Consider the following 12,162-nt stretch of genomic DNA (forward strand, 5'->3'; position numbering starts at 1 on the left):
TTCAGAACACAGCATGTAGACCACCATGTTTGAAAATGCCTAACTGAAAGGGATTGGATTGATAACAAAAATAATGTAAGACACATTTAAAAGATGTTATGTGATGACCGTTTAGAATTTAGACAAAAATATATTTAGCAAAAAAAATATGAGGCTAACTAACGACAACAACAATTGTTTTCCAAAATTAAATAAAAACACAATCTCAGTCGGAATATATTGCGGCCCCCGGTTATGTATACATGTTTATATTTAAATGCTAATATTCATGTTTTTATTCAAGGTGCGAACGTTTGTTTTTGCAACGGCCAAGTAACCACGTGACATCTGGCAGCAGCCCCACCCCTCGCGTGACGTGTCCTCTTCCTCTCTCCGTTGCTTGCTAGCTCGGTTAGCTCGTTAGCCTCCAGCAGCTGTCGGTGGCACTCAGTCAGCCAGCCAGTCAGTCCGAGTGGTGGTGTATTTGTAATCATCCTGCTCCTCCTTCCCTCCCGTAGATAGACCGTGGACGGCCGGCTTGTTTGTTTGGGAGCCAGCTGCTTCCCCTCCTCGGGCTACCTGCGGTAAAACCTCGTTGTCGTCTCCGTCACGACAGGAAGAAGCTCTGGGACATGGCCAGAACAGAACAAGTGCTGGTGCTGGAGCCACAACACGAACTGAAATTCAGAGGTAATGCCGAGCTAGAGGGCAGGGCCGGGGGGCTAGGTAGCTAACAGGGAAGGCGTCAATGATGGCTACTGTATCGATTTCAGCATTAACCAGTTAACGGTGGCTAGAGGTTCGTTAATTGTTGTTTTTGCTGTTAAATAAGACGGGTTATAGCTGGCTGTAGTGAACATTGTTTGTGGACAGAGAAAATGCGATGACAGGTGAAACGACACTGAGTGCGACGACGCTAAATAGCTAGCTAAGTAGCATTCCGCTAACCTAGTGCTAGCTGTCATTGCAGCGTCAGTGCAGGCCCGCCGTCCCATTTCTCTAATTCACTAATTTCCTCCCTTTGCTTTGTCTTATACTCTCTGACAACATTTGAAAAACCGTGATGTGATCGAACACTTGACATACTCCTTCATCTCGATGTGTTTGCGATCACAGGTTTGCCAAGAAGTGACTATATTCTAGCAATTTCTACGATCAGGATGTCATTGCTCAGCCTTATTACCATGCTTATTTCACAATGTTTTAAGCTAGCAAGCTGTGATTTGGAGATTTACAGTTTTACTTACTGTGCAACCTAAATTCCTTTGCAGCTTTTGCTATATCCAGGCAGAAAGATTGTGAAAATACAGACTGAGCTAGTATGCCTTGGGATAATAGCTGAGGAAATTGCCTTTTGGGTGGGATATAGATGGAGAAATGGGTCAAGTGATGGCCTAAGGAAGAGTAGCTGGTTGTTCACTGATTGATTATTGCAGAGCTTTGAATGCAAATATATCCCAGGAGAAGATTCTTACGCCCACTCACTTACTGAAGCACAGTGTATCTGAACAGAATGCACAGTGGGTTTGTTTGTCCAGCAAACAATTCAAAAAACAACAAGGTTCAGTTTTCAAAAGAGGCTGAATAATACATTAAACTTGGTCAGGTGGTGTGATGAATGATGCTGTGAGGGTGATCTAAATGCCACACAAGCAACAAGAAAACATAGTAGTACGTTTTTGACAGTGTCAGGTTGTGTCTGAGGGCGGGGCATGAATAATACAGTAAATACTTTTGCTGCTCATTCCACAGTTTGAATGTTTAATGTGCAAGTCCCTCACAAACACTACTCCTACACTCACCCTTGCAGACAGACAAGACATGTGTATGTACTTTATCAATCACTCAGGTTTGATTCCCACCCAGGAAACTGAGCCATGCACACAAATGCCAAACAAACACCCCAACTAATAATTTCACCAACACCATTGAGTCACTGTTCTGTCTCTCTCTCCTCCTCAGGCCCGTTTACAGATGTCGTCACTGCTACTCTGAAGCTCACCAATCCCACAGAGAGAAATGTGTGTTTCAAAGTCAAGACAACTGCGCCTCGCAGATACTGTGTGCGCCCCAACAGTGGCATCATTGACGCGAAGAACTCCGTCAATGTTTCCGGTTCGTAAGCATTTCTTATATCTTCCCAGTCAAAGTTCAAAACCCACAGTATGGTTTCCACATCTCATTTAGAGAATCAAGAATAATGTGATTATCTGTAGTTGTTTTCAGACAATATATCTGAATAAGTGCTAGTTATTTGTTATCAGAGAACAAAATCACTGCTTTGTAGATCGAATTGCCGAGCAGGAGGAGGCATTTATTGATCATTTCACCCGGCAGCAACACAAACAAGTTTAGGAAATTGTATCATTTTTCCTGATTGCCAGCAGAAAACTGTGTTAAAGTTAAATCAAGCCACCAGTCGGCATGTATTGTGTTTCAGCACCAAAATCAATCTTCTACCATTGGTTGCACCGATACATCTGTCAGCCTCTTGGGGTTAGAATCATTGTTGAGCAATCATCTGGAGGAATATCTGAATATTCTTTGCAGGTGATGGGTAAAATACAATACAATGCCTGCAATTTTCTTTCCTGGTCATAATGATTTAAGAAAAAAGGAGAATAGGGAACAATAAAAAGATGTTGCATTGTCAAATTGAAGACATATCATCACTTCAAAAAAGTAGTCACACCTATAATCGATATATATATGTGAAAATATAAAAACGTATATGTGAAAAATGCTATATATATAGCATTTTTATTTGTAGTGAAACCAAAATAATATTGTATTGATATTGTCCAATTAATGCTTTTCCAAATTGAAGCCCAAAACAGATGTAATACATAACATCTCTAACATATGGTTTAAGTAGTTCAATTTGTTCACGGCTTTCTTTGTGAAATACCGGTTTGATTGAAAACAGTCCCGCACCTGTATCATCTTCTCTGTTGTCAATTACATCTAACAGATAAACTGGATTCCTGACATTCATTACGAGCACAATCATTGTACTGCTCAGTGGCTAAGTCAGTTATTATCCAGGCAGGTCACAGTGTGACCCACATCATAAACCTGATTGACACCTTTTCATTTGCAGGTTACACAATAGTTGTTTCGGGCCAATACAGGAAGTAACACTTTCCCTAATATTCCTGCTTTCTCTATCCTCTTTCTGTTTGGTCTACAGTTATGCTGCAGCCGTTTGACTACGACCCCAATGAGAAGAGTAAACACAAGTTCATGGTGCAGTCCATGCTGGCTCCATACGACATGACTGACATGGAAGGAGTTGTGAGTACCAGAGCATAGGATAGGATTATATTATTGTTGATGTATATTGATTTATTCCCTTCACGTGTGTTGATCCTGAGTGGCTCTTGATGAAGCGTGTTTTTGGCATGTTTTTTATTTTTAGAAACATAAACCCCCTGCAGCTGAACTCTTGAATAATGCAGTTTAGATCTGTCCGTCCCATTGCACAGAAATAGTTTTGAAATTGCCAGAACCAGCCATCCAAAGGGTCCAAGCAAGGCCACTTAGTGACTTGGAGAAGTGTGGGAATCCCAAGTCATTCCAGTGTCAAAGTCCTTTATTCTAGTTTTTAAATCAAATGCATAGCTATTCCTATTGGCCATTGTGGTTCTTGCTGTAACAGTAGCAGGCCCTTAGCTGAATATGCTATTAGAGATCCCTTTTGCTAACATGGCAAGGCCACTGTTTATAAAAGAGTACAAATGTATTTCTCCAAAAGGATATAAATGGACGCCTTACTTGAAAAAAGACCGTTTTATATTTCTTGACAGAGGTAAATGAAAATCTGGTTTGCTTCAGAGCACCTTGTGGGGCTCAAAGATAATATTTGGCGCCACTATCAGACACATCATGGCGGAAAAATATAACAAATTGCAAGGACAAACTGAGGACAGAAAATATAAATAGTTGTCCACGGTTTGAGGAAACAGCTGTGTTTAGTCATAGCTGAGACATCAGTTAAAAGTATTAGGCTGGTCATCAGCTGTTATAAAAATGGACTGTTAAGGAATGAATTACAAAGGTAAACAAGGGGAGGTTTTGCTTTTTTTAGGTTATTATGCAATGGCTTCTCAGGTCCAGCCTTTTTAAAAGTAAATTGGGCTTTTTTGGGGCCATGAACAAAGAAAAGTTTGACACCCCTGTTTTAGATTATTTCCTGCAAAGTAATGACTTAACGGAATGAACTGATCTGATGTTAAAGAACCCTTGTATGTAGTTTCCCTGTACTAAGTTCCTGTGTGTCTCGATGTTCTCGCCCGCAGTGGAAGGAGGCGAAGCCTGAGGAACTGATGGATTCAAAGTTGAGATGTGCATTTGAGATCCCTCTAGAAAATGACAAAACTGTAAGTCTATCTCTTTGCTGTTAGCATTCAATCATTGCACAAAAGTCACATTTTCTCACGATGCCTCATGACTTTCGAATATATTTAAATAAATGCAGAGTAGATGTTTCAAAATAAGATTTGATTGAAACATTCTCATTGCATGTTGTCTTAGTGTCTACCCATCACAGACACACTGTATCACTCATAACATGTTTGATTTATTTGAATTGTCATCTCACTTCCTTCCACGTCTCTGCATGTCTCTTCATCCCCGTCCCACCTCTCGCCCCCCACCCTCACTCTCTCTCCACAGCATGAGAGTGAAAGCAACAAAACTGTGTCTTCCTCTACCTCCTCTGTTAAGACTGAGCTCTCCTCGCTGCCCAAGTCCTCCAGCACCTCTCTGGATGACGGGGAGGGGAAGAAGATCATGGAGGAGTGCAAGCGGCTGCAGATGGAGGTGCTGAGGCTACGGGAAGAAAACAAACAGATCAGGGTGAGGCGCAGTAAACAGAAGAGGCAATCCCTCTGCTGTTTCTTTCAACATTTCCTCCAACACACACACAGCATTTATATTGTAAACTTGCATTGTATGACACTGAACTAGTTGCTTTCAAATCATTCCAATCATCATATGAATTATTATTATTATTCAAATTAGTCTTGAATTACTTAAAAAATATCATAAATGTGTCTGTTATTTAGGTTTCTAATATTTGTAAGACCTATAACTAGGGATGCTCCGATCGATCGGTCACCGATCGAGATCGGCCGATACTCACTCTCTACCGATCGATCGGTGCTCTCTAAACATGCCGACGCGAAAGCCGATCACATGACTTAAAATACATGACACTTTTCTCTGTGCGCGGCAAAACAAGCTCGCCAAAATGGCTTCACCGGTCTGGCAGTATTTTAAGGTGTCCGAAAAAGACAGTAAAATAGCGGTATGCAACGTGTGTGAAGCAGAAATCCTGCAGCTCCGCCCGTCAGACCGGTGAGCGGAGCGCAACACATACGAGTTAGACCTAACACACTTAGCTATTTTATCTACCTCTGGAACAAGCTAAACTAGTTATAAATATATTTATTCTTCACTGTCGGGTCACTCATTACTGGATCAGTGAGCTGCATGAGATACTGACAGGCTGTCAGGAGAGAGAGAGAGGAAAAGAGAGCGCTTCCGCTCATTTCTCCCGTGTTATTATCCAAAGTGAATGTAAACTTGAATAATGTACTTCATTTGAATGTAATAATTAAGTTGATTGTTGTTTGTGGAAGCTCCAGTGAATGAGCCCCATTAACTGAGTTTTAAACATCACTTTAAATGGAAGATTTAAAGTGATGTTTAAATCTTCCATTTAGGCCCCGCCCACTCGATCGGATCGGCGATCGGTATCGGCCGATACTGATTACGGCGATCGGCCCCAAAATTGGCGATCGGAGCATCCCTACCTATAACACATTCAGCTCTAGTGCCAGGAATAATGTTAAAGCTTTTAGGGGTGGGGCCTCGAAATGATTTTTATAAAAAATCAATAATCTTAGCTTGCATTTGTCAGAGCGTTAGTCCTCTCTGCTCTACCTACCAGTGTTGCTGCCAACTCTTTGTAGGGAGGGCTGCTATTGGCTGTTTACAAATTCACCAAATTACTGTAAACTTAATTTCAAAATTATAAACCAACAAATCATCATTTGTGATTCAAAAATCATGTGGTTCAATCATCATCATTTCTTGATATTCTTCTACATTTTTGTATCATGACACTCGTCTCCTCTTGGTCTTTGGTCAACTGAAGACCAGCCTTCAACCAATCGATGGGTGGAAAAACGTATCTCTAGATTAATTAAACGGGCCAAAGCAAGCTGAATGCAATATACATTAGGCACTTTCACACCGGAGTACTTTTCCCAGTTTAGTCCCGAAAATGTGCGTTCACACCAAAAAAATCCAGAACTAGAACTTAGTTCATGGGAACCTTTCCACCCCCTTTTCAGTCCCTGCTAGAGAGCAGGTACTTTCATGGGAGAAAAAGGTTCCCATTTCTGATTGGCTGGGCGGATTGCAAACCACGCCCCGTAAAACTCCAAAAAGTTTTGTGAAGCCGCCATTTTATTTGCTTGCATTAGCATTATTAGCATTAGCATTATTAGCATTAGCATTAGCCCAGCGCACCAACGGAGAGAGACTAACTTATGGCAACACAAAATAAAACATGGGAGCGGTGGAGATGAGGAGGTGTCGGCGTTCTGGCGATTTACTCTGAAGGCTTCAGTAGAAGCTGCTGAGAGTCCCAGCAGCTTCTACTGAAGCCTTCAGAGTAAATCGTCGGCGTTCTGGCGATTTACTCTGAAGGCTTCAGTAGAAGCTGCTGGGAGTCCCAGCAGCTTCTACTGAAGCCAGTCCCCAACTCCGGGGACTTCCGGCCGGGGACTTTGGGCGGCAGTATACGCCGTGAAGTTGTTTGCGGCCTGCCAGTAAACCCAAAGCAGAAGAAGAAGAAGTGACGTCAGCTGCTTAATTTGCCTAATCCTCCCTCAGGGACTCATTCCGGTGAGTTCTGATGAACTAAATTCTCATGAACTAAGTACGACAAAGTACTTAGCCTAAATGAATAAAAACATACATAAAAAGCCTTCTTATTTTATAAAAGGCCATCAAGTAGTGATGCGCATGTCAGGGTTTTTAATATCCGCACTCAAATAGAAGTAAATCAACCAACCAAACACAACCTCCAAACAGGTGACTTTATACTTTACACTAGGGATGCATATCGTTGACTTGTTTTACGATACCGATGCCACTGAACGATACCGATACTCGACCGATACATATCGTGGTACTTTCATGCTGCATAGCTAGCTGCTGGCAGTTTGGGCGTGAGTTTAAGGATATTACGCCTAACTTGATATACTTTTTTTTTTTTTTTTAAACAACAAAAAAAGAAAAAGTATCGAAAACCGCATCTGATTTCGGTACGGTATACCGTAGCCGCCAGTAACCGGTAATACCGGGAACCGGTATGCACCCCTACTTTACACTCGCATAAAAAGAGGATTCAGATAAGTATACAAACACACATGTCTATTCAGCTACCAAATATTATAGATTAAGAAGTGCTCTGCTACTTCCTGTGCTCTTCTCTCAGTGAGAATTCAGTCTGACAAGAGCATTTCAAATAATCACAGCGGAATGTGTACCTGCTTGCATCAACAGTCTGTATCCGAGTGGTTTTGTGCTCACTTGACTCCTCTCTTCCTCTCTCTGACTCCGCTCTCTCTCTCTCCATGCAGGAGGACGACGGGCTGCGGAAGAGAAAAGTGACCTCAATGGGCGCTCCCCACTCTTCCTCCTCCGGGATGGCGACCTCGACCATGAGGGACGAAGGCCTCGGCACCCGCGTCCTGGCGTTCTGCGTGCTCTTCTTTGTCATCGGAGTCATCATTGGCAAGCTGGCCCTGTAGAGACTCAGACAGACGGAGCGCAGCGACAGAGGGACGGCGTGTCGGGACGACGCGTGTCAATGACGGCAACGGGGATGTCTTATGGGTTTATGTTGGTTTCTCTTTCTTTTCATAAAACATAAAAGGCAATATCATAATGGTTTGTTGTCTGGATAGAAAATCATTTAAAGTGTAAAAAAGAGAACTAGGGAAGGCGATCCCATGGTAAAACATGAGTGCGAGCGTTTTTTGTCACAGGTCTTGCCTTTTTTCGTTTTTTTTAGTCAAAAATAATCACCTCTGATCTGTTCTTTCCGTCCATCCCTCCTTCCTAAAGGATCTTCCGCTACTTGCACAGGTAACAGTTAGGTGTGTGGAAGTGGCTTCACGCTGGCTGAATGTCTAACGTTTTTAATCGTTGATTCTTAAGTCTTCACGTTCCTCACTTTATCTCTAAGAAAGATCTAACACTCCTCTTCTGATAATCTCTCTTCCACCTATTACTGATAATCTGCAAGGAGAGGTGAACACACATGATCAGTGAAATACTTTTTTTCTAGATTCAAACTCAATGTAATTTCTTCTAAACAGTATGCGGTAAAAATGTGAGCCAGTAGAAGCCGTGTGCATGTGTTTCTTCTTGATTTTGACTGCGTGTGGATGTTTTAATGTGAGTAAATGGTGAAATCACACGCTGTTTTAGAACGGAGGAAGAGGGGTGGCTTAAACAAATCTCTCATCTGCACAGATTACCTGCTTACAACAGAAACATGGGGGTCTTTGTTGAAAAGTCGACATACAACTTCATCGTATTTGTCGCTGATATGACATAGAAGATTGTTAAAAATCTAATAAATCAATACTTTGTTCATTTCATTATTAACTGGTCAAATGAAAAGTATAATACATAATATATGCTGCATGGTGATCTAGTTAAACAACAAACACTTTAAATGTACTTCAAGACCTTCTAAACGCTAGATAATTACTTCCTCAGGTTGAGAGACGGCACTAGACCAAAACAACAAAAACTCCCCCTTCTTAAAGCAGAACATTTGTCATGCAAAACCATTCTGGATATTTTCAACATATAACATACAGTATGTAACGATAGCTTTGGCCACCTTGTTTGATTTTGCCCATGGAGTATTGTATTTGCGTCCTCTAGTGTATAATGGCAGTTGTTTGCTTTTTTCTTTTCTTCTATTATCATGTAGCCACGATGCTTTGTTTATAATATTCACATGCACTATATTAGAGTGTTCACTCTGCAGTCTGCATGAAATGACCTGGATTTATTATGATTATTATTATTATTTGAGTGTTGAAGTTATATTGGCGAAACAAAAAAAATACTGTCTTCTCAAAAGGGACCATCTTGAGTCTGGTTTATCAGTGTGTGTGTGTGTGTTTTGTTTCCTTTCGGTTTTTGTTTTGTGTCGGGTTCTGGTGGTGGTGAGATCACTGAGACAACACAGCTGTATTATCTCGGCTGTCACATGACCATCTAAGCAGGTTGTTGAAAAGAGTAAATATCTGTGTTTTTCGTTGCCTGAGGGAGCTCGAGGAGTGGAGGAGGACTGACTGTGAATACACACTACATTAAATAGAACAAAAAGGCATCAGCGCTTCAGACCACACTTGCAAAGATACAGTCACACAACAATGTAATCACACGGTAATTGGATACTCTTTTGTATGTACATAAAAATAAAAAGACTTAAAAAGATAACTGGCAAAGTTATTAACATGCTGTAGTAAAGGAAGGAAATTATTAAACAACCACCATTGATCATGTAGCATCATAATGAATTAAAATACATGAACCCCCAACTGTCTGCTTCTGTGAAAAGTTGACTCTTTTTTCTTAATTAGGTTTGGAGAAAGATGTGGAGGCAAAATCAGTTTGATAGTTAAACGGCAAGAGACACTTATTAATCGTCCTAAAAACCAATATTAAGTGGGGTATGAAGTACTGAAAGAAAACATATTTTGAAATGCTTTACATTGATTCCTTAATATAACACATGAAGATTAGTCAACAAGTGAAATATATTGTATAATGTATCTTGGCTCTGGATGGTGTTTATTAAAATCATAAGAAGCCTCCTTAGAGACTCCTTTTTAATGTTGGGGTTCCAAAGATGTGTCGACCTGGTCCAAAGAACATGATATGGGAATTGTGGGAATTTTGAGTTTGAGCCATATTGTGAGTAAAAGACAGGACATAATGGAATCTGCTCCATACAGTTCACTGCTCTTTATTTGGTCTCTGCATGTCAACCAACTTTATAATTACTTTGTGTATGATAACAAAACTATCAAACTAGTTATGTCACATATCCTGCTTGTATGTTCTGAATATAAATCAAAAGTGAAAGCAAAGATTAATTGAACAAGAATGTTCAGTGACCTGCAGATGGGGAACAACTTAATATCAGACTTCCAGTTCTAACTGCACCATCATTCTGCACAGGGATGCCCAAATATCTAAGTGAAGTCACTTTTATTTTTAGTGGAGGTCTATAAGGCATTAGCACTTCTACTTATATAACTGTCAGAGATGATGAGGGCCGCACATGATCATAACATTTCAGCAAAGTTATTCATATGGTAAATAAATTAAGGTTGGAAAACAAATCCGAAAAAATGAATAACTATGTTCTGGAGTTGTATTGTTTTTATTAAACCAGGATTGTGGCAAAATAAGCAGAGAAATGAATCCAATATACTTGAATATAAGCAATTTTTAGTATCAGTATGCTGATACAGGAACACAATCATCTCTGTATTGTATTAGCCTATTGGTATGCATGCCTTAGTGTGCTGGCTGCATTGCCTCTGACAGCTGATGGAATCACAGGAAGTGACATCAGCGGTCTGGGTGAGGCCCTTTATATATACAGTCTATGGTGAGGCCACAGGATCTCAGCAGCAGGGCAGTTCACCAACAGGTTACTTTACAAGGTTCAGAAATTAGTTTAAATATTTAGTAGAATGAATATGATGGGGAGTAGACAGCCAACTGAGACCCTGGGTACAGACGAACAGAATAGACCCTACAGCAGGGGTGGGGAACCTTTTTCCTCTCAAGGGCCACTTCAATTTGTACAACATTCTCCGTACAAATTATTGAACTCAACCTATGCTTAAAAAAAAATCACAGCCCATTCATTTCGCCTTTCTTTCATGCTGTGCAAAGAAAAAGCAACCTCTTAACCCTTCTCTTGCGTTAGGTCATACCCCCCTTCCCATGCTATTTTCGGTCAAAATTGACCGGTGTGTTTTGCACAGTGATATCTCTGGAACCCCGTATCCAATTTTGATGGTTGACATCTCATTTGAACAGTCAAAGCAAGTAGAATCAAGGGATGACACCAGGGGTGAATTTCATATTATATTTGGCAGTAAGTTCAAATATAGTGCTTATTTTACATTACTGTATATTATAAAAATGCTTGCCATGTAGGCTGTGTTTACTGGAGATGGAAATGATTTAGTTAATGTTGTAGCTGAGATTATTCCCGTTCCAATTATGTATGGGATGTATTGATTTGATACAAGCAAGCCAGTGTTTCATGTCATGGTCCGGACCAACCGGTGGGCCCATCAAGTTCAGCATTCACTGTGATGAATATAAAATAAGACACTGATACTGTTTTCTTCAATTAACATTTATTGAAAGAGAAATATACCATAACAGAACATTTGTGTGTGTGTGTGTGTGTGTGTGTGTGTGTGTGTGTGTGTGTGTGTGTGTGTGTGTGTGTGTGTGTGTGTGTGTGTGTGTGTGTGTGTGTGTGTGTGTGTGTGTGTGTGTGTGTGTGTGTGTGTTCATGCACATGGTTGGTAATGCAAAATTGTGGAATGTCACCTCAGGCTCCTCTCCCTCAGGGGCCTCTCCCTCAGGTGCCTCTTCCTGGTCTGTTGTAGGCTCATAGTACTCGTACAGAAAATACCCAATCGGTCGCCTGCTCATTGTGTCAATGAGTCAAATGTGAGCAAGGCACAAATATAACTGCTTGAGAGACAGTAAGGGAGGCGCATTTAGCACGAGAAAGTGAGAGGTTTGTGTTTCTCGAGGGGCACAGAGCTCGCACCTGTGAGAAGGTATGATACATTGTATCATAGAGCGTGAGAAAGGGAGAGGTTCCCATAACGTGTGTGTGTGCGTGTGTATATGGATGTTTTCCATCTGCAGGATGAACTTAATACACTCATACCCATTCATTTTCAAATCTGACCGAAAACATCAAGGGTGTTTCACTGTTGAATAAATCACTAAAAATGCAATGCAAGTGGATAACATGGTATTGAGGCAATTGGATGAAAAACACAATATTTATGATTAAAATAAAAGTCATTCGGTCACTTTTGA

The 12,162-nt window shown here is 40.8% G+C and overlaps 1 protein-coding gene across 2 annotated transcripts; it reads left to right on the forward strand.

Moving 5' to 3' along the window:
- Positions 1-361: 361 nt before the first annotated feature.
- LOC117541889 (vesicle-associated membrane protein-associated protein B/C-like) lies at positions 362-9,617 on the forward strand. 2 transcript variants are annotated; one of them, XM_034209175.1, is made up of 6 exons: positions 362-669; positions 1,942-2,094; positions 3,170-3,273; positions 4,278-4,358; positions 4,705-4,836; positions 7,635-9,617. In XM_034209175.1, the coding sequence occupies exons 1-6, from the start codon at positions 612-614 to the stop codon at positions 7,803-7,805; spliced, it is 699 nt and encodes a 232-aa protein (XP_034065066.1). In that variant the 5' UTR covers positions 362-611; the 3' UTR covers positions 7,806-9,617. The 2 variants fall into 2 exon arrangements, with proteins under 2 accessions (XP_034065066.1, XP_034065065.1); XM_034209174.1 differs by having other exon boundaries at positions 363-669; positions 4,654-4,836.
- Positions 9,618-12,162: the final 2,545 nt, after the last annotated feature.

This window comes from Gymnodraco acuticeps, unplaced genomic scaffold (genome assembly GCF_902827175.1).
Source record: "Gymnodraco acuticeps unplaced genomic scaffold, fGymAcu1.1, whole genome shotgun sequence".
Classification (NCBI taxonomy): domain Eukaryota; kingdom Metazoa; phylum Chordata; class Actinopteri; order Perciformes; family Bathydraconidae; genus Gymnodraco; species Gymnodraco acuticeps.

Bases quoted from the DNA above. Each gene is read 5' to 3' on its own strand.
- LOC117541889 (XM_034209174.1), top strand. From the start codon at position 612: ATGGCCAGAACAGAACAAGTGCTGGTGCTGGAGCCACAACACGAACTG. The intron at 4,359-4,653 runs GTAAGTCTATCT...CTCTCTCCACAG, and splicing joins CTCTAGAAAATGACAAAACT to CATGAGAGTGAAAGCAACAA. The intron at 4,837-7,634 runs GTGAGGCGCAGT...CTCTCCATGCAG, and splicing joins AAGAAAACAAACAGATCAGG to GAGGACGACGGGCTGCGGAA.